This window comes from Saimiri boliviensis, chromosome 13 (assembly GCF_048565385.1).
Source record: "Saimiri boliviensis isolate mSaiBol1 chromosome 13, mSaiBol1.pri, whole genome shotgun sequence".
Taxonomy (NCBI): domain Eukaryota; kingdom Metazoa; phylum Chordata; class Mammalia; order Primates; family Cebidae; genus Saimiri; species Saimiri boliviensis.
The window spans coordinates 78,018,861-78,041,304 of NC_133461.1; the positions used below are offsets into that span (position 1 = coordinate 78,018,861).

At 38.4% G+C, this 22,444-nt stretch overlaps 1 protein-coding gene across 11 annotated transcripts in view; it reads left to right on the forward strand.

The window, feature by feature from the left end:
• NSD3 (nuclear receptor binding SET domain protein 3) overlaps positions 1-22,444 on the forward strand; it is a 122,431-nt gene that overhangs the window by 77,714 nt on the left and 22,273 nt on the right. For 8 of the 11 annotated variants that reach the window (XM_074383857.1, XM_074383858.1, XM_074383856.1 and 5 more), the window contains 5 exons: positions 5,252-5,449; positions 5,929-6,102; positions 11,533-11,679; positions 15,750-15,933; positions 22,207-22,409. In XM_074383857.1, coding sequence (XP_074239958.1) covers positions 5,252-5,449; positions 5,929-6,102; positions 11,533-11,679; positions 15,750-15,933; positions 22,207-22,409 — 906 coding nt within the window. The remainder of the gene's footprint in view (positions 1-5,251; positions 5,450-5,928; positions 6,103-11,532; positions 11,680-15,749; positions 15,934-22,206; positions 22,410-22,444) is intronic. The other 3 variants (XM_010348712.3, XM_010348714.3, XM_074383864.1) reach the window with 2 other exon arrangements.

The window sequence follows — 22,444 nt, forward strand, 5'->3', positions numbered from 1 at the left end:
AAAATGGTTAAATTGTTAAATTTTATGTTGTATATATTTTACCACAATTATTTTAAAAAGTGCTTTTTGTTTACTTATGACATGAAAATTAGCTTGGTACCAATTTGGTACACTTCTAATGTGTCAGAAGTGAGAACTCTGATTCTTTAAACCATTGTTTAAGGTCATTGAGGCAGTTTTCCTTTGTCAAAAAATAGACACTTCACATGTAAGAAGTATTACAGGTGCATACTACTACTCTCTATTGTGAAGACAGATGTGATTTCTGGAAAGAAAGCATTTTTATTTGGCCTTTTGAATAAAATGTATATTAGAATAAGGCTCCAAAAAGAGTTCTGTAACAGTTTTACTTATTCTTTTTTTCCCCACTTCCCCCATGGTCCTCGACTCTGGCCTGATGGACTGACTTCTGACTTGTTCTTTTTTTTTCCTGGTCCCGTTGCCCAGACTGGAGTGCAATGGTACAATCTCAGCTCCCTACAGCCTCAACCTCCCAGGCTCAGGTGATCCTCCCACCTCAGCATCCTGATTAGCTACAGGAACTACAGGCATGCACCACCATGCCCAGCTAGCTTATTTATTTATTTATTGAAACAGATTTTTGCTCTTTTGCCCTGGCTGGAGTGCAGTGGTGCAATATCAGCTCACTGCAACCTCCACCTCCCAGATTCATGTGATTCTTGTGCCTCAGCCTCCCAAGTAGCTGGGATTACAGGCGCACACCACCACTCCTGGTTAATTTTTGTGTTTTTAGTAGAGCCAGGGTTTTGCCATGTTGGCCAGGGTGTCTCGAACCCCTGACCTCAAGTGATTTACCTCCCTTGGTCTCCCAAAGTGCTGGGATTACAGGTGTGAGCCACCATGCCCAGCCACCAGCTAGTTTTTTTTGTTTTTGTTTTGTTTTGTTTTGTTTTGTTTTGTATTGTTTAGTAGAGAGACAGTTTTACCGTATTGCCCATGCTGGTCTTGAACTCCCAGACTAAAGCAATCCACCCACCTTGGCCTCCCAAAGTGCTGGGATTACAGGTGTGAGCCACCATTCTTGGCTCCTGACTGACTGAATCTTAATGAAGACCATTTCCTAGTGAAAAGGAAGAGTTTGGAAAGCACTCACATGTTAGAGCCCTAACCTAAGTCTTAAAGTTTTAAGTTTGATAGTTCACCTCTCTGTTAGCATAACACTTGTACTAGTTTTAACTATTTTCATTTATATTAGGCTTATTTTGATAATTACATAAATGAAAGCTTATTTTATTTTAGATTTTCTTGAGATAGGTTCTTGCTCTGTCACCCAGGCTGGAGTGCAGTGGCGTGATCATAGCTCAGTGCAGCCTCAACCTTTTGGGCTCAATCCTCCTACCTTAGCCTTCTGAGTAGGTGGAACCACAGGCACATACCGTCACACCTGGCTAATTTTTAATTTTTTTGTAGAGATGGGGTCTCACTGTGTTGCCCAGGCTGGTCTTGAACTCCTGGGTTCAAGTGATCCTCCCACCTCGGCCTCCCAAATGGCTGGGATTGCAGGCGTGAGCCACCATGACCAGCTGAAGGCCTATTTTATTTATTTATTTATTTATTTATTTTCTTTTTTCTTTTTTTGAGACAGAGTTTTGCTCTAGTTGCCCAAGCTGGAGTGCAATGGCGCAATCTCAGCTCACTGCAACCTCTGCCACCTGAGTTCAGGTGATTCTCGTGGCCTCAGCCTCTCAAGTAGCTGGGATTACAGGCATGCACCACCACGCCTGGCTAATTTTGTATTTTTAGTAGGGATGGGGTTTCACCATATTGTCCAGGCTAGTCTCGAACTCTTGACCTCAGGTAATCCACCTGCCTCAGCCTCCCAAAGTGCTAGGATTACAGGCGTGAGCCACTGTGCCCAGCAGCCTATTTTAGTTTTACATAGAGCAGTTTATGCATTGGGCAAATCTGTGAAGTCTAACTTCCTACCTTTAAAATATATTTTTTTTTAATGTTTAAAACTTATAAAAGTTATTTTAAAAAATACAATTACCTTCATATCTATATACATGGTAAGGTATACTTTATTGGCCTTAAACATGGTGGTGAAAAAATGTACTTTGAAATTACATATATACAATGGGGACCCAAAAAAACCATCTTACTGTACTTTATTTCTGCATGAAAGGCAATTTAACAAGTGAATATCCCAGTTTTAACTACTCATTTATAATTCAGCCAATTTGTAGGGATTAGATACTTCCAGAATCAAAGAACAATAATACAGTTCACCTAACTTTCTGTAAAAAGACAAAGCTGTTCCTTCTCAGCAAACTGACACAAGAACAGAAAATCAAACACCACATGGTATCACTCATAGGCAGGTGTTGAACAATTAGAACACATGGACATAGGGAAGGGAGCATCACACACTGCGGTCAGTTGTAGGGGACTAGGGGACGGATAGCGGGGTGTAGGCAGGGTGGGGAGGGATAACGTGGGGAGAAATACCAGATATAGGTGATGGGAGAGGAAGGACGCAAACCGTATTGCCATGTATGTACCTACGCAACAATTCTGCATGATCTGCACATGTACCCCAGAACCTAAAGTACAATTAAAAAAAACACAGCTATTCCTTACATTTTTTACTTCAGATTTTTAATAGACTACAAGAAAAATGGACAAAAGACTTGAACACTTTTCAAAGATGATATCCAAGTGGCCAGTAAACATTTGACAAGTTTGTTATTATAATCTGCAGTTCTTTGCTTAAAGTTAAACATTTCTTTCTGTTATCTTTGTTTGCTTTTGTGAATTATCTGTTTATGTCTCTTATTTGTTTTGTGGTGTTAAAATGTTATTTGTTAATATTTTAAATTTATAATTATACAAGTAAAATATAACCACATTGTTATGAAAATATTATAATTACTGTTCTAGCTGATGTCACCCTTGATCATCAATTTTAATCCTAGCCCCTTACTTAGTTCCAGTTCCAACAACCATTGTCAGTTTGATGTGTAGCCTTGCAAACCTTTGTGTGTGTCTGTGTGCGTGTGGTAGGACAAATCTATCATAGCATTGTTCTGCTAGAGCTCTTTTTATGTCAGTACAGATGCATTCTATTTAATTGCTGCATAGTGCCCTAGTATACATATAATCATAGTTTATTTAAGTCATCCCCTATTGAAGGAAACTTGAGTTACTTCCACTTGTTTGCCATTACAACATTTCAGGCAACATCAGGCAACATCCTTTTACATTTACTCTGTCTTTCCTAATGTAGTTAATGAGAAATTGAATTTCTAGGCAGAAAGTGAGTGTACTTTTATTTTCATGGATATTGCCCAGTTGCCTTCTAAGGTTGTTCCTTCCAACTTAAACTCCAATGAGCCCCCTATACCCTTATCAATAACTGGTATTAGCACTGTAGTCCCAGTTACTCAGGAGACTGGGGCACGAGAATCACTTGAACCCAGGAGGCAAAGGTTGCAGTGAGCCAAGATGACACCACTGTACTCCAGCCTGGGCAACAGAGTGAGACTCTGTTTCAAAAATAATAATAATTGATATTATCAAACACTTTAAGTTTTTTCTACTTTATAACTGGTTTCAGTTAGCATTTATCTCATTACTAGTGAAAATGAACATATTTTAATGTTCTTTTGGCTCTTTGTCTTTCTGTAAATTGCCTACTTAAGTCTTCTACCCATTTTTACATTAGGCTGCTTTGGTTGTTTTCTATATTGTTTTATAGTTTGTAAGTCCTATTCCATTATCTTTGCTTATATATGTTATGTGTATTTTCTTCATATGTAAACTGTTTATACAACAAAACATAATCTTTTATCATTTTTGTTGCATATTTCCCTATATCTGTTTGTCTTTTACTTGTTTCTCCCCCTTTTCCTGTTTAATTTTTTCATATTTGGCATTATTTTCTTCCTTGAATGTCTGGCATATTCACCAGTGGAGCCATCTGGGCCTAAATTTTTTGTTGTTGTTGAAAGATTTCCAGTTATAGCTTCAATTTCTTTTAATAGTTTACAGAACTATTCATATTTCCTGTTTTTGTGCCAGTGTTGGTAAGTTCTTTTTTTCTAGGAATCTCTCCATTCATCTAAAATTTCAAATTTATTAGCAAGAATATAGTGATAGCCTTTTACTATCTTTTTAATGTTTGTAGGATTTGTAGTGATGTTCCATTTTTCATTTCTGATATTAATATTAGGACCTTTTTCCTTTTTTTTAATTAGTTACTTTTACCAGAGGTATCAGTTTTATTATTCTTTTTCAAAGAACTAGGTTTTGTTAATTCTCCCCAGTGAATATTGATTTCACTTCGTTCTTGAAGAATATTTTCAATGGGTATAGAATTCTGGTTTGTTAATTATTTTCTTTCAGCCCTTTGAAGATAGCATTCTGTTGTTTATTGGCTTCTATTTTTTTCTTTCAGTCAGCTCTGTTTGAAAGTAATTGTCTTTTCTGTGGATAATTTGAATATTTTCTTTGTCTTTGATTTTCTATAGTTTAAATAAGATGTCTAGCTGTAATTTTCTTTTTTATTAGGATTGTAAGTTTTCATTTTCTGTCTGTTTTGCACATAGAAATAATCAGTGATTAGCTAATGGAATCTGTCTTTCCTTTGGTAATTTATTTATTTTCTGTGGGGAAGACTTTGCTCCTCTCTGCTACTAGATGTTAAACAAATTCTCTTTTGGATTTTCTGCGGTTTCAATTTTGGAGATTTAAATTGTTTTTAGTGTTTTGTCTCCAAATTGATAATCAATTATTCTAGCAAAATTTAAAACATAACTTTTTTTTTTTTTTTTTTGAGATGGAGTCTTGCTTCTCACTCTGTTGCGCAGGCTAGAGTGCATTGGCACGATCTTGGCTTACTGCAGCCTCCACTCCCGGGCTCAAGTGATTCTCCTGCCTCAGCCTCCCGAGTAGCTGGGACTACAGGCCCTTGCCACCAATCCCCGCTAATAATTTTTTGTATTTTTAGTAGAGAGAGTTTTACTGTGTTAGCCAGGATGGTCTCAATCTCCTGACCTTGTGATCTGCCTGCCTCAGCTTCCCAAAGTGCTGGGATTATAGGTGTGAGCCTGCACCGGCCTAAAACATACTTTCAATTTAGCATTTATTTTAAATGCTTTTTTGTGTATTAAATTCTTATATATGGTAATAGAGTCTGTTTTAGGAGTAGGTGTTTGATGTCTGTAGCTGCTTCTACTTGAATATGCTTTAGTCGATTTTATTTAATTTGTATTCCTCACTAATTTTCCAGGGCAGCACCCATGTTTTTCATGTAAAGTGTCTGGTAAAGATGTGAAGCGTTGTTCTGTTGGTGCTTGTGGAAAATTTTATCATGAAGCCTGTGTCCGCAAATTCCCCACTGCCATCTTTGAATCAAAAGGATTCCGCTGTCCTCAGCACTGCTGCTCTGCCTGCTCTATGGAGAAAGACATCCACAAAGCAAGCAAAGGTAAAATAGCTGAAGAAGGAGTCAAAGATTGTTGTTTTAGGTGCAGTGGCAAATAATATCAAGCATATATTTCAAAAAACATAGGGTATTCTTCCTCTGTATATCTCTAGCTTTAACAGTTGAGCCACAGTACATAGCATGTTAAGTAGAAATTACATTCTAAATTCAGACCATGAGTAGAAAATTCCATGTGTTCCAAATACCCTCGAAATCTTTAGGTAGGTGCCATGTTGGATACCACCATCTCTGCAGCATTGGAACAAATAATTTTTTCTTTGGATGATCTCTAAGTGACTATTAGGCTTACATTTAGGGGCCATGTAGCATAGGATGACAGAGCCAGACTAGGGAAGACAAAATGCTTTTTATCTTACTATAGCTAGCATCACATGGGAACCCAAAAAAGCCCAACTCCAGAAACTTCATTTTATGCCCCACTGATGCCTTATTAGATTCCTTTTTGACTTGTCTTTAAACAGGCCGCATGATGAGATGTTTGAGATGTCCAGTTGCCTATCACACTGGAGATGCTTGCATTGCGGCTGGAAGCATGTTAGTATCCTCCTACATTCTCATCTGTAGTAATCATTCCAAACGGAGCAGTAATTCTTCTTCTGCTGTAAATGTAGGCTTTTGTTTCGTTTGTGCCAGAGGTGAGTGTCTAACTTTTCTCTACATTTATTTTTGAGGTCATTGGCATATTTCTCCATTAACATAGAGTCTCAGCATTGGGAAAGGACTCAGGCTATCTAGTACAATCTCCTACCCAGTGCAGAATTCCACTGTGATATATCCCTGAGAGAGATGAACATTTCCAGTAACTTTTATAACGCTAGATGTCCAAATTGTTAGAATATTAATTCTTCCATAAGTTAAGCTAAAATCTGCCTTTCTAAAAATCACAGAATTACAGTTCTTAGTTTTTCTGTTCAGAGCATTAAAAGATTAATTTTTTCCCTTCTACAATTCTTCTATTCAAAGTAGATCCTTCCCATGTCATAATCTTAAAACAGACCTTTCAGCCGACTAAGACTTCACTTGGAAGGCAAGACTAGCACGTTTATTTTTCTGTTGTTTATGTTGTGTTTTATCGTAATGTTTTGGTCTGGCATTGAGGAAGGCCTGATGGGACACAGCCAAGGCAGCATATGTGGTGGTGTTAGTTCAGAGCCAGCCGTGTGGGCTTTCTTATTGCCAGCTGTTGATATTTAAGTGTGCCAAGAGATTGATCAACTAAAAACAATACTGTGCCCCTGTGGGGGTCAGTGAACTTGTGTTTGTGATAAATCTAAAATGGGACTTCTTTAGTTGACTGTTACACAGAATATCTGGCTTTATCTCAGCTATATTAAAATAAAACTTTTTTGGTCCTTAGTAAGCATTATAAAAACCAACTAATTGTTTTTGTTTTGTTTTTAATTTAAGAGCTAAGTTTTCTCGGTGTGAACTATTCTCAAGGTCTCTAAGGCCCATCATGCCCATTAGATTCTATGTAGATCATACTAAAGATGAAAGTGGTTTTTGTTTGGTTGATTTTGCTTTAGGAGACAGTTATTTTAATTTGGTAAAAGTACCATAACTTTTTAAAAGAGTTTAGGTAGTATGATAGATCTTAGATTGTTTTGCTTTTGTATCTCTCATTATGAAAAAATTACCCGGAGGTCAGCAGTAAAAGATTAAATAATGGTAGTCTTCAGGTTTTATAGTAGACACTACTTTCTGTTTGCCTGGGTTTTTTTTTGTTTGTTTTTTGTTTTTTGGTTTTTTTTGAGACGGAGTTTTGCTCTTGTTACCCAGGCTGGAGTGCAATGGCGCGATCTCGGCCCACTGCAACCTCCGCCTCCTAGGTTCAGGCAATTCTCCTGCCTCAGCCTGCTGAGTAGCTGGGATTACAGGCACGCGCCACCATGTCCAGCTAATTTTTTGTATTTTTAGTAGAGACGGGGTTTCACCGTGTTGACCAGGATGGTCTCGATCTCTCGACCTCGTGATCTACCTGCCTCGGCCTCCCAAAGTGCTGGGATTACAGGCTTGAGCCACCGCGCCCAGCCTGTTTGCCTGTTTTATAAGCACATGTGACTGTCTGCCTTTGGAGCAGGAAGCACCGTGTGTCTTTCCTAAGTAAAGCAGTGACAACTGTATTCTGCTCTGAAACCTGGCTGCTGTCATGGAGGAGTAGGTCTGAAATGTTTCCTGCCATATTGTAACAAGTGGGCACATAATAAATAAAAAGTTGTCACTCATTGCCTTTCTCATCTCTGCATCCCTAAGAAAGTAATGATTAGAAGAAATTACTGTGTTATCAGTTGTATGTTTAGCTTCAGAGTCTTTTAAACAGATGAGTGGCAGTGATAACAAAGTCCTCTTACTGCTTTGCAAACTCTATTCTACCATTCGTAGGCACCAACGTTTCCTGTCAGTGTATAAGCATGAATAATTTAGCCAGCATTTTAATATCAAGTTTATAACTATTATGTTGGCTTATGTTGGGGCACATTCTAAATCAAATGCCATCAGTAGATTAATCAATATTCTCTTTTGCTCTACTTTATTCAATAATTGGGATAGCTTTAAAATAGGTATTTTCAGGCTGGGCATAATAGTTCATGCCTGTAATCCCATACCTTGGGAGGCTGAGTTGGGTGGATTGCTAAAGGCCCAGGAGTTCAGGACTAGCCTAGGCAACATAGCAAGACCTCATCTCTACAAAAAATAAAAGAATTAGCCAAGCATGGTAGTGTGTGCCTATGATTCCAGCACCTCTAGAGGCTGAGGAGGGAAGATCACTTGAGCCCAGGAGTTCGAGGCTGCAGTGAGCAGTGAAACAAAATACAGCATTTTCAATTTAGGACAGCTAGAAAATGGTCCGCTTATAGAAACTCTGTAACCGTTTTTGTTAAATTTGACTTACATGGCTTGGTTAAAATTCTGAGAATAATGTAAGTGGATGGAAAACTCATGTTTGAACAACAAAATCTGTATTTACATCTTATCAATTTGATAGTTATTCTGGAAGATTCACTGAATTTAAATGCCTATTTAAGCAAAATTATTTAATTCCCAAATATTTTAATGGTAAAACCTTGTATGGTAAACAGAAACCTTCATTTTGTTTTCTAGCATTTGACAAAGACTTACTGTAAATAGATCAGATGTTGGGAAGTCTTAAATCAAAATTCTTTCAGAAGTAAATAATACGTGTTCTTTTATAAGTATTTATAAAGGTCACCTTTTTTAAGGGGACATAACTGTAATAAATCTACACACACAGAAAGGAACACTTTAATCATTTATATTTGGGTATTAGAAAACTTAACTTGCTTTGCTTGTTTCTTGCCTCACAGAATTTTTCTCTGCACATAGATTTTCTCTTAGTTCTTGGTTATTGGATGTTTCAGATAATCAAGCTACTTCTTAAGGACTGCAATGTCTGGATATATTTTTTGAAATGTTTCAGGGTTTGGAGGAACATTGCTCCTCTTCCAACTCCCACCTAGTCATGGAGTCACAAGAAGTGTGCAGACATTTTTCAGTGTAGTGTATATTCTTTAGCATCTCCTTTTATCTAGAAGGTTGTGTAAAATAAGTTACTTAGCATTCTTTGCCTTTCTTTGTAATGGTAATCTTAAATGGATAACGTAAGCCGGAGTTTTCTTTTCATTTTAACAGGAAATAATAGCAATTTATTTTGCATATGTAAGTCAAACTTTACTAAACATCATCTGAATGAATTGCCACAGTTTCCCTAAGAAGTTCTCTCTCCATAGTATACAGATGAGAACACTGAAACCCAGATGAAATAATTTACCTAAGGTCACACAGTTGTTAAATGGAGGGACCAGTATTTGTACTTGATCATTCTTATTTCAAAGCCCATATTCTTTTACACTACACCGTCTCCCTCTAGTAAATGTATGAAGTTCATTTCAACATTATATAACTTTTGTGGTTTTTTGCAACGGAGTTTCACTCGTGTTACCCAGGCTGGAGTGCAATGGTGCAATCTCGGCTCACTGCAACCTCCGCCTCCCCGGTTCAAGTGACTCTCCTGCCTCAGCCTCCCGAGTAGCTGGGATTACATGTATGCACCACCACACCCAACTAATTTTTTTGTATTTTTAGTAGAGATGAGTTTTCTTCATGTTGGTCAGGCTGGTCTCAAACTCCCAACCTCAGGGGATTCGCCTGCCTCGACCTCCCAAAGTGCTGGAATTATAGGCATGAGCCACTGTACCCAGTCTACATAACTTTTATTAGAAGATTCTGGCTGAGCACTATGGCTTACGCCTGTAATTCCAACATTTTGAGAGGCCAAGGTGGGAGGATTGTTTGAACCCAGGAATCCAACACCAACCTGGGCAACACAGCAAGACCTCGTCTCTGCAAAAAAAATCAAAAACTTAGCCAGGCGTGATGGCATGCACCTGTAGTCCTAGCTACTCTGGAGGTTGAGGTGGTAGGATCACTTGAGCCCAGAAGGTCATGGCTGTAGTGAGCTGTGTTTGTGCCACTGGACTCTAGCCTGGGTGACAGAGCGAGACCCTGTCTCAAAAAAAAAAAAAAAAAAAAAAAAAGATTGTCATATTGTTAGTAATTTCAGGTTCCATTCTGTCTTCTAGGTCAGAGCTATTTTTCGAATGCATCTCAGTGTAGGGTAGCATCAAATGAAGATAATGCCCACAGAAAAAAGTAAATGGTAACTTCCCTCCCCTTCAAAATGGTCTCTAAATAAAACTGCTGCCGTAATTTGTGTTGTAAAATCCTACATCATTATACACTGACCAGTAACCAAGGCAGAGGATAGAGAAATGTCCCATGGTCTCACAGTTGCCTAGGTTTAGGAGTGGCTTATAGCTACATCATGAATTAACTGGAGGAAGGGGAAGGGAAAGAAGAAGGAACCTCAGGTAGCTTTAGTGTTTTCCTCTAAGTAGCATAGCTACAATTGGTAGATCAAAAGGGTTACTTTTATTAACCCTTAAGTTGGTAATCACTTTATATTGTGGCAGGGAAAAAATGAAAATGTTTGTACTACCTCAGTAAAGTTCAGGAAATCATGGCTCCTTTAAAATTATGTACCAGGCCTGGCACAGTGGCTCATGCCTGTAATCCCAACGTTTTGTAAGGCCAAGGTGGGAGGATTACTTAAGGCCACAAGTTAGACATCAGCCTGGGCACAAAAGCTATTATAGACCCCATCTCTACAAAAAAAAAAAAATTTTAATTAGCCTGGTGTGTTGACACATACCTATAATCCCAGCTACTTGAGAGGCTGAGTCCAGAGGATCGCTAGAGCCCAAGAATTCAAAACTTCTGTGAGCCACGATCACACCACTACCCTCCAGCCTGGGTGACAGGGCAAGACTCTTGTCTCAAAAAAATACAATATAATTAACTACCCTTCAGCCTGGGTGATAAGGCAAAAGGCTGTCTCAAAAATGTGTGTGTGTGTGTGTGTGTGTGTGTGTGTGTGTGTGTGTGTGTGTGTTTGTTGTGTGTATACACACACAATATAAATGAAATAAAACATCCATATTGATAGAGACGAGTTTCATTATCTGGCAGAGAAAGTTAGGATTTCCTTGAGTGTGTCTGAAGATGTGAATAGAGAAAAGGAGAGACTCCATTCTGCCTTAAAGCGCTAATTGATATATTGAAGGTAGATAGGGTCTATTTACATTATGTAAATGATTCTGATTTCTGTCTCATTACGTGATATATAATATCATGTCGTTCTTTGGGTTGTTGTCCTTGTACATCCAAATATGCAGCAATGTAGCTTTGTTTTTCTTAAGGGGTTTTCAGTATGATGTCAAGTGTTGTTTATATCTTCAAATTATTTGAAGTTTTCTTCTGCAGTATATAGGTTTCTATAATATAGGGATAAGGAATTGAGTAGTTCAGACTCCCTTTGAAAACTGTAGAAAACCTTTCTGTCAGATCTTTCTTTTTTCTTCATATTCTCATTTTCACCCTCCCCACCCCAACTTTGAAGCATACATAATAGGTGTTGGTTTATTTTTTCCTCATGGAATCATGGGTAGTTTCATTGCAGCTCATCTCTTTCTGTTTGTTTCGTATAGGGCTGATAGTTCAGGACCATTCAGACCCCATGTTCAGTTCATATGCCTATAAGTCCCACTACCTACTGAATGAATCAAATCGTGCTGAGTTGATGAAATTACCTATGATTCCTTCTTCGTCAGCTTCCAAAAAGAAATGTGAGAAAGGTAATAATCAAAATAGTTTCTCTTGCTTTTATTTTTGCATTTCCTATTTTTTTCTCTTTCAATGTAGGGGGGAAACGTATGCCTGTCAAGCACCATCTGTTGCTTTTGGTAAATTCTGCCTTGGTGGTTGTGACTGTGTCTTCATATGGCTGCATAATTATTAAAAAGGGCTTAAAATAATTCCATTATTGCAAATTTTTACTTATTCTTTCCTTGAATAAATTTTCACACATTCCATATTTATAAGTTATTAAAATAGGAAGACTAGGATTTTGGTCAGTATAAATATAGAATCATATTCTAAATGTTCTTTCTCTTTTTCCTGGTGTGAAACTATCATTCAAGTTGGAATAGAAAAGATAGGTTATAATTGGTTACTAACTTTCAACTAAATAACAAGGTAGGTTATTAAAAGAAGGAAACTAAGATACTGATACTTAAAAGGTTGCTTTTAGAATCCATTCTGTCATTGTGCTTCTTAAATGTTTGGTTAAGATGGTATGAAAACTGGTTGCCCTTCCCTTAGGAAATATTGGTGGGAAGCTGACGGGGGAGAATACCCCTAATACTGGATGCTGGAAGGTAGCCCAGCTGAATTGTTGATGGATAATTATCCATACAGTACCAAGAGCTAAATGTGTATTTCTGTTCTCCCAGTTAATTTAACCTATGGAAGAAAACTTTATATTATGTTTAGTTTTCCATAACCTACCTGTTATAAAAATGATTTAACAAAGATGTATTATTTGGGGAGTTATTATCCCACAGGGAAAAATAAATGAGCTTGAAAGGTGAGGGCCTTTTCCTATATACCTTCCCATTATGATCTGTGGCCAGGTTCAGAATCTTTAAAGAAAACTTCACTTGTAACTAAGTACATACACACACACACACAAGGTGTATTTGAAATGGGCTTTTGAAAAAGTTGTGTTGCCTGTTTGATGTATCTTTGCTGTTTGTCAGACATCTGAAGTGGCAACCCATGACTAAAAGAAAGGACAACTAAGCAAGGTGGATTGAACATATTAGAAGTATTGATGAGAGTATTGGCTTTTTTGTTTTTTTCCCCAGATTATTATCACCTTATTAATGATACTTCCAAAACATAAAATGAACATACGTTTGACTTACTCCATAGTTATTCTGCCTGAGACATTTTGGGAAATGCTTTATTTTCCTACTGGTACCTGTATAAAATTAGATTAATTCAGTTGTTGCTTACTTTATTTTCAGTACTCAGTATTAACTTTGCCATGAACTGAAATTATTTTGAGCCCTCTGTTTGCCTAGCTTGAACCACATCTTCCTTCTCTTGCATCCTAGTTTTCTTGCATAGTACCAAGGTGGACCATTCATATTTTTATTTACTTATTTTTATTTCCCTTGTGTATTTTAAACATTTTTATCATGTTGATTTTTCTCTGATGATTCTGGCTCTGTATTTCCTCTGAAATAAGACTCAAAATTAAGAAATATTCCATAATGTTAAAAATGGCCGGCCTGACTTTTCTACATCAGCGCTAATAATCACATGTCCTCTAAAGCTGTTTGCAGACTTTTCTTCCTACTGGTCATTCCTTTCTGATGCAAAAAAATGAATAATCTCTGCTTGCGAAAATGCTGACAAAAGCAAGAAAAAACTGAATAACCTCATTTTACTTTAAATTTATAGAAGAATTCCCTACCTAAGTTTAGAGCACTTGAGCATCTGATCTCTAGGTTGGTGAATTGAACCAGTTAATCCATATTGAGATGTAATCCAAGGGAAAAAAAAATCCTGATGATTGAAGTAAAAGCTTTTAAGCAGAGGAAATATAGCAATTTAATTCATCGTGGGTTGTATATGGATTTTCTTTTTGGTTTTATGTTAATCAGAAGTTTGAAAATATAGGAAGACAAGATTTTCTGGAAAATTGGTAGCAAGCCCTCAGAAGGTTGCAGCATGTGATTTGATAAAGTTGTATAGAGGGCTCTTACCTTTTTGCTTATGAAACTTTTTTTTTTTTTTTTTTTTTGAGACGGAGTTTCGCTCTTGTTACCGAGGCTGGAGTGCAATGGTGTGATCTCGGCTCACTGCAACCTCCGCCTCCTGGGTTCAGGCAATTCTCCTGCCTCAGCCTCCTGAGTAGCTGGGATTACAGGCACGCACCACCATGCCCAGCTAATTTTTTGTATTTTTAGTAGAGATGGGGTTTCACCATGTTGACCAGGATGGTCTCGATCTTTTGACCTCGTGATCCACCCGTCTCGGCCTCCCAAAGTGCTGGGATTACAGGCTTGAGCCACCGTGCCCGGCCTGCTTATGAGACTTTAAATCTTGGTGCACTCATGGGTTATAGACCTGATTTTCCAATGAAAAGATCCATTTTTTGCTGTAAATGTCTTTATTATATTTTGTCTTCAGTGGTTAACCACATTCTCTGTCACGTATTAAAAACATGTTAGAAATACCTAATTTCTTCCCAGAATTTCGTATTTCTTAGCGTTTCAAACTATTTTCTTTGCCGCACCTGTTTTGGTCTCAATCCAGAGAGTATTTTGTGTATCTAAAAGGAAACAGTTTTGATAGGGAACTTGTAGGGAGCTCCTTGCATATGATACTTCATTCTATACTGATAACTGCTTAATTTTATGCTATAAAGCAGTGGTTCTCAATATAAAGTCAGAAAAGATTTATGTAAACAAAATTTTTGAACTGTGTTTGATATTTCAGAAAATCTAACAGAATTACACATTTGTACAGAATCAGGGTGCATGAGTTGTTTTTTTTGTTTGTTTGTTTGTTTGTTTTGAGACAGAGTCTTGTTCTGTCACCACGCACCAGGCTGCAGTGCAGTGGCGCGATCTCCGCTCACTGCAACCTCCACCTCCTGGGTTCAAGCAATTCTCCTGCCTCAGCCTCCCGGGTAGCTGGGACTACAGACGCGCACCACCATGCCCAGCCAATATTTTATATTTTAGTAGAGATGGGGTTTCGCTGTGTTGGCCAGGATGGTCTTGATCTCTTGACCTCGTGATCCACCTGCCTCGGCCTCCCAAAGTGCTAGGATTACAGGCGTGAGCCACCGCGCTCGGCCTGCATGAGTTTTTAAAATTTGGCTATTTAACAATTTAATGTGATAATACTAGTTTTGTTATTGGAATCAGAATCTCTGACTGGCAGTTTTTTATTTCTTTGGCTAATAAAAATTGGAGAAATTGTTACTTTTAAAATGCAGATTTTGGCCGGGCATGGTGGCTCACACCTGTAATCCCAGCACTTTGGGAGGCTGAGGCAGGAGGATTGCTTGAGGCCAAGAGTTCAAGACCAGCCTGGGCAAGATAGTGAGAGCCTGTCTCAAAATATAATCTCTATATAGAGAGAATATATACACATACACACACACACACACACACACACACACACACAGGTGTTCTGGTTGTTGATAAAATATTTGAAGTCATGTGGGTTCATGAGGAGGGAAAAGGGGATCCTTGGTGATGAAAAAATTGCAAACCACTGCTGTATAGCCTGTATATCTTCATCAAAAGGTAATGATAACATAAACACCAATTTGAAATTCTGTGTTCCTTTTGCTTTTTCTTTATGGAAAGAGAAAAGTACTGATCAATCCATTGGCTGTTTTCTTTATTGCTAATTATATTGTAAAGGGATTTAGTTAACTGTGGCACTGGATTAAAATACAGTGATGACTTGCTTTCTTACCTCTGAAGGAGAAAAGAAAGTTGCTACTTACATGTTTGAAAAACCTACTATCAAATCTACTTAGTCAAAGATTTTATGCATCAATTTGGTTATATGTTAGTTTAGCTTCTAAACTGATACCTCAATATCCCATAGTTTAAAAGAGTAAAGAGTACATATGCGCTTTTGGTACTACTCAGAAGCTCTGAGTTTCTGGCCACTGAAACCCTGAAAAGTAGCTAAATACGTTTGTTTGCTATTTTATTCCATCACTGTAGATATGATTCAGTTCCTTTGTTATTTCTCCCCAATTTGAATCAAATTTAATGTGCAGAAAAGGTAACTTTCTCCTTTTTCTTTCTTTTTCTCTCTCCTCTTTTCTCAGTTATTAAGACTGTTTATTTGTTTCAAGGTGGAAGATTGCTCTGCTGTGAATCGTGCCCAGCTTCCTTCCACCCGGAATGTCTGAGCATAGAAATGCCAGAAGGCTGCTGGAATTGTAATGACTGTAAAGCTGGCAAGAAACTACATTACAAGCAGATTGTTTGGGTCAAATTGGGAAATTACAGGCAAGTTTTTCCAAGGACAAAGAGGAAGTATTTAGTCATTGTGCAGACCAGTTTCATACTCTGGATGCAGAGTGACTTGGACTTAGATTAGGTAGACAGCATGGACCTACTTCCTTAAAAAAGAAAGAAAAGCACCATGTTTGAGTTTGGGTTCTTAAGGGGTTGGGAAGATTATGTTCCTAATTCATTATTGATTTTTGTTTTATTTTTCTTTGGCATTGGTGGGTTGACTGTTGTTTGTTTGTTTGTTTGTTTGAGCCAAGGCTGGAGTGCAGTGGTGTGATCTCGGCTCACTGCACCCTCCACCTGCTGACTCAAGCCATCCTCCCACCTCAGTCTCCAGAGTAGCTGGGATTACAAGTATACACCACCATGCCTGGCAAGCTTTTTGTATTTTTAGTAGAGATGATGTTTTGCCATATTGCCCAGTCTGGTCTCAAACTCATGAGTCAAGCTCTGTCCACCTCAGCCTCCCAAAATGCTGAGATTATAGGCGTGAGCCACCATGCCCACCAATGTTTGTTTTTAAGTTCTGAAAGTTGTTTTATACTAATGGACTATGTACTACTAGATTTTGAAATAAAAGGTCTTATGTGGACAGTGGAGATAACTTTTTTCAAAAAAACTTTAAATTTTATTTAAATTGAATAAATATAGTGAGATGGGGGGTGGTCTCACTATATTGCCCAGGCTGGTCTCAAACTCCTAGGCTCAAGTGATCCTCCTGCCTCAGCCTCCCAAAGTGCTAGGATTATGGGAATGAGCCACCACACTTGGCCTGAGATGATATTTTCTTTGTGTCTTAGTTAGATATATGTTGATTTCTTATTTCTGATAAAATCAAGTTTGTATTCTGGCCAAAATAGCTCTTTGCCCCTGAATCTGGTCCATTTTGTTCTAGCTGAAAGCCCTAAACCATCTGTAAAGAGAAAACATTTTAGAATTTAAGGGAGATTATTCCATTAAGAGGCTTAAGGGAATGAAGCAGGAAGTATATGAATACCATTATTTTAATAATACTTTATCCTTTAAGGGTTTTAACGAGCCTTCACTGAACAGGTGTACTGATACAGTTTGGCCAGGTACAGTGGTTCATGCCTGTAATCCTAGCACTGTAGGAGGCTGGAGTGGGTAATTTGCTTGAGCTGAGGAGTTCAAGACCAGCTTGGGCAATATGACAAAACCCTATCTCTACACAATATATAAATATTAGCTGGGCATAGTGGTGTGCCAGGTGTCGTAGCATCCTAGCTGTTCGGTAGACTGAGTCTGGAGGATTGCTGGAGCCCAGGAGGTTAAGGCTGCAGTGAGCCATGATTGTGCCACTGTACTGCAGGCTGGGCAACAGTGCAAGACCCAGTCTCAAAAAAAAAAAACTTGAAAACTCTACATTTTGAGGCATATATTTATCATTTTACTAAGAAAATAGATACTTTTCAAGATAGCACAATAGGGGCCGGGTGCGGTGGCTCAAGCCTATAATCCCAGCACTTTCGGAGGCCGAGGCGGGTGGATCACGAGGTCAAGAGATCGAGACCATCCTGGTCAACATGGTGAAACCCCATCTCTACTAAAAATACAAAAATTAGCTGGGCATGGTAGTGCACGTCTGTAGTCCCAGCTACTCGGGAGGCTGAGGCAGGAGAATTGCTTGAGCCCAGGAGACGGAGGTTGCAGTGAGCCAAGATCGCGCCATTGCACTCCAGCCTGGATAACAAGAGTGAAACTCCGTCTCAAAAAAAAAAAAAAAAAAAAAAAGCACAATAGAGTCCTGCTTTTCAGTTAGAATCCTAGGTAAAATATATTTCTTGGTTTGCTTGTTGAGACAGAGGCCAGCTCTGTCATCCAAGCTGGAGTGATCTTGGCTCACCGCAACCTCCACCTCCCAGGTTCAAGCGATTCTCCTGCCTCAGCATCCCAAGTAGCTGGGATTACAGGTGCCTGATATCACGCCTGACTACTTTTTGTATTTTTAGTATGGACGGGTTTCATCTATGTTGGCCAGGCTCGCCTCCAACTCCTGATCTCAGCTGATCCACCCGCCTCAGCCTCCCTAAGTGCTGGGATTACAGGTGTGAGCTACCACACATCTGGCTGTAAAATATATTTCTAGAAAATTTCAAACATGTTTTAATTCTTTTAGCAAGAGCTATGTTCTCTCCCCACACCCCTCCTCCATTTTTTTTTTTTTTTTTTTTTTTTTTGAGACAGAGTGTAGCTCTCACCAGGCTGGAATGCAGTGGCATTATCTTGGCTCACCGCAACTTCTGCCTCCCAGGTTCAAGCGATTCTCCTGCCTCAACCTCCTGAGTAGCTGGAACTAGGCATGTTTTTTTTTTATTTTTGTATTTTTAGTAGAGATGGGGTTTCACCATGTTGGCCAGGATGGTCTTCATCTCTTGACCTCGTGATCTGCCCGCCTTGGCCTACCAAAATGTTAGGATTACAGGCGTGAGCCACCACACCCAGTCTGTTCTCTCTCTTTTAAATATGCTACATGTTTACCTATTTAAATTTTAGAACTTCATTTTTAGCTGCCATCTGGGGTATTAAGATAAAAAGATCAAACCTCCCCCTATTTTTCTTGCTTTTGTGGGGCTTTTTTGTTGTTGTTTTGGTTGGTTTTTTTGAGACAGAATCTCACTCTATCCCAGCCTGGAATGCAGTGGCGTGATCTCAGCTTACTGCGACCTCTGCCTCCCGGGTTCAAGCAATTCTCTCGCTTAAGCCTTCCAAGTAGCTGGGATACAGGCGTGCACCATCACGCCTGGCTAATTTTTGTATTTTTGGTAGAGACAGGGTTTTACCATGTTGACCAGGCTGGTCTTGAACTCCTGACCTCCTGATCTGCCAGCCTTAGCCTCCCAAAGGGCTGGGATTACAGGTGTAAACCACCAAGCCTGGCCTCCCCTTATTTTTCAATATACAACAAAAACCCTCTAAGTTCTTTTTTAAAATTGACAATTTGAATACATAAATAATTTTATACTTTCTCGCAAAAGATATAAAATGTTAAAAGGTTACTGTCAAACTGGAGGAAGATACTCGCTTTTCTACATTCAATAAGAAAACCCAAAAACTTTATTAGAAAAAGGGGCACAGAGAGAAAGCCAATTTGTAAAAGATAGTAAATAGGAAATAAAGATGGGAAAATGCTCAGCCTCACCAGCAATAAATGCACATTAATACAGAGAAGTTTTTTTTTTTCCCAATTAACAGATTGGCAAAGATTTAGAAGATTAGTAATGTTGTGGCCAGTAAGGGCATGGAGAGTTAAACCACTTCTTCCCCTGGGGCAGTTGGACATCACATATCAAAATTGTAACTGTGTATACCCTTTGACTCAGCACTTCCACTGAAATAAATTTATTTAAAGAAAAAAATGAGTAATCAGGCAAAAATATGTTTATAAGGGTATTTATTGCAGTATTATTTCAATCACAAATATTTAAATAATCCAAATAGTAGAGGATTTGTCAGATAATCATAGTGTATCCATGTTGTAGAATACTGTGAAGCCAATACAAGGATAATGCAGGTCTATACAGTAACATGAAAAGCCATCCATGATACATAATGTGTTAATACATTTTTTTAAATTGTAGATGTACATACCTCGTTGTTTTCGGGGTGTGTGTGTGTGTGTGTGTGTGTGTGTGTGTGTGTGTTTTGAGATGAGTCTTGCTGTGTCACCCAGGCTGCAGTGCAGTGACATGATCTCAGCTCACTGCAACCTCCACCTCTCAGATTCAAGAGATTCTCCTGTCTCAGCCTCCCAAGTAGCTGGGATTACAGACACATGCCATGATGCCCAGCTAATCTTTGAATTTTTAGTAGAGATGGTGTTTCACCATGTTGCCAGGCTGGTCTTCAACTCCTGACTTCAAAGTGATCCGCCTGACACAGCCTACTAAATTGCTGGGATTACAGGCCTGATATATGTGTTTTTAATACCTGGAAAGAAATACGTCTAATCTTAATAGTGTCAAGGATGAGATTACAAGGAGAAACATTTTCACTTTTCTCTTATACATTTCTGGATTGTTTTAATTTTTAAAAGAACCTTATGCTGCTTTCATAATTGAAAAACATTTATCTTTCTGGTGTGGAGAAGGGTGCACAGTTTGAAAATTCATACATTTAAGACTTTCCTAGATAAGAAATATCTAAAACAATGTAAGAAGCCTTCAGATCTTCAAATAAACTTCAGAGTAATTTTTTAAAAGTTATGAATATGAAAATATCTTTGACTTATTTTAATACTTAAATTTTAATTACATTTTTTTAAAAAAACCGAAACAGTGCTTCAATTAAGTTCACAGTCCTGTGAGATTTTATATCTAGGTCAGATTCTTCTTTATGTTTTGGAAAAACTTCCATCCATGAACTAATTCTTTTATTTTTATTTTTATTTTTGAGACTGAATTTCACTCTCGTTGCCCAGGCTAGAATGCAGTGGCACAATCTCAGCTCACCGCAACTTCTGCCTCCCGGGTTCAATCGATTCTCCAGCCTCAGCTTCCCAAGTAGCTCAGATTGTAGGCATGCGCCACCATGCCCAGCTAATTTTGTATTTTTGATACAGACAGGGTTTCTCCATGTTCGTCAGGCTGGTCTTGAACTCCCGACCTCAGGTGATCTGCCTGCCTCGGCCTCCCAAAGTGCTGGGATTACAGGCATCAACCACTGCACCCGGCCCATGAACTAATTCTTAATGTATTTATTTCCAGTCAGGCCCAGTGGGCTGCATGAAGCTGTTTATTTTCAATAACTAGTTACTCCAATGTGTTGCTTCATGGGGGAACATATGAGGACCTGGAACAAACCCTGGCAGAATGTTTGCCTCTTCCTAACTGATGTTAGTGAGGGCAGTAATTGTATACATATTTAATTCCTTTAAAATGGTTTAGAAATAAATAGAGCCTGCCCTGAGAATGAACCATAATGATCACAGAAAATGTGGTTTTTGTTTGGTTTACAATTTGAACATGGATTCTTACCCGTGTTTTTAATTCTTAGATGAACAGCATGGTACCTTTCGGGTGACACTTACCAAGTTCTGTAATATAAATATGGGAGTGCAATCATGTCATCATGTATCTTCTAAGTAATACAGTTATGTGTTAAAAATTGTTTTATTAGGCATATCTAAGAGATTAAAAAAAGTAAGTCTATGTATATTTACTACAAAAGCCCATGAGGTTGGCCTCATTTTCTGACTGTTAGCTTCATCATACAGTTCCTGATTTATCTGCTTGCTAGAAACTATCAGATTTCCTCACAGGTAGTTTCATTTAGTGACTGCTCTAGTATTCAGTTATCATAGCCTCAAACAGTTATATTTTCATTCTGTCCTCTGTTCCATGTCTATTATGATCTAAGATGGATTAAATTCTGAAATACAAACTGATACAAAACCTAGTACATTTGACCGAGAGGTGACTAGAGACTGAATGCTGATTTGAATGGGAGTGGTCATTCTTTACTACAGCGTCAGTTTATTCTCAGAATGATTCCACTGACTACTAGAAATCAACTGCTATACCTTGGAGGATAATCTTAATATTAAGTTTCGGGTGAAACATGACTTTTCTTTTTTTTTTTAACCCCACCCATCGAAGTGTAACTTTTCTAGGATTGAAATTAGGTTTGGAATATCATTGGGTAGTAGGTTCAGTATTATTTTATTATTACATTTTAGAACATATTTTCATGATATGTATTTTATAAATACGAAATAATTTTTACAAGAAAGTAGATCAGATGTTTAAGGCCTAATTTCTTTTGTCTGTGTGCACTATTTCATTAATTAATTTGTTAATTTTTTTTTTTTTTTTGAGACGGAGTTTCGCTCTTGTTACCCAGGCTGGAGTGCAATGGCGCGATCTCGGCTCACCGCAACCTCTGCCTCCTGGGTTCAAGCAATTCTCCTGCCTCAGCCTCCTGAGTAGCTGGGATTACAGGCACGTGCCACCATGCCCAGCTAATGTTTTGTATTTTTAGTAGAGACGGGGTTTCACCATGTTGACCAGGATGGTCTCGATCTCTCGACCTCGTGATCCACCCGCCTCGGCCTCCCAAAGTGCTGGGATTACAGGCTTGAGCCACCGCGCCCGGCTAATTTGTTAATTTTTTTAATGATATGTGACATTTTATATTCTTAGAATCTGAATGAAAATCGCAAAATACAAAACCTTTTTTCCCTTCTGCCAACCTTGTAAATAGTGTGATTTCTTTATTGCCTTCTTGATCTAAAATTGCTTTTGTTTTCAGATGGTGGCCAGCAGAGATCTGCAACCCCAGGTCTGTGCCACTGAACATCCAGGGCCTTAAACATGACTTGGGAGACTTCCCTGTGTTCTTCTTTGGTTCTCATGACTACTACTGGGTACACCAGGGCAGAGTGTTCCCTTATGTTGAAGGAGACAAAAGCTTTGCTGAGGGGCAGACTAGTATTAACAAGACCTTCAAAAAAGGTAAGCTGGATGATGTTTACAGTGACTCATAACTA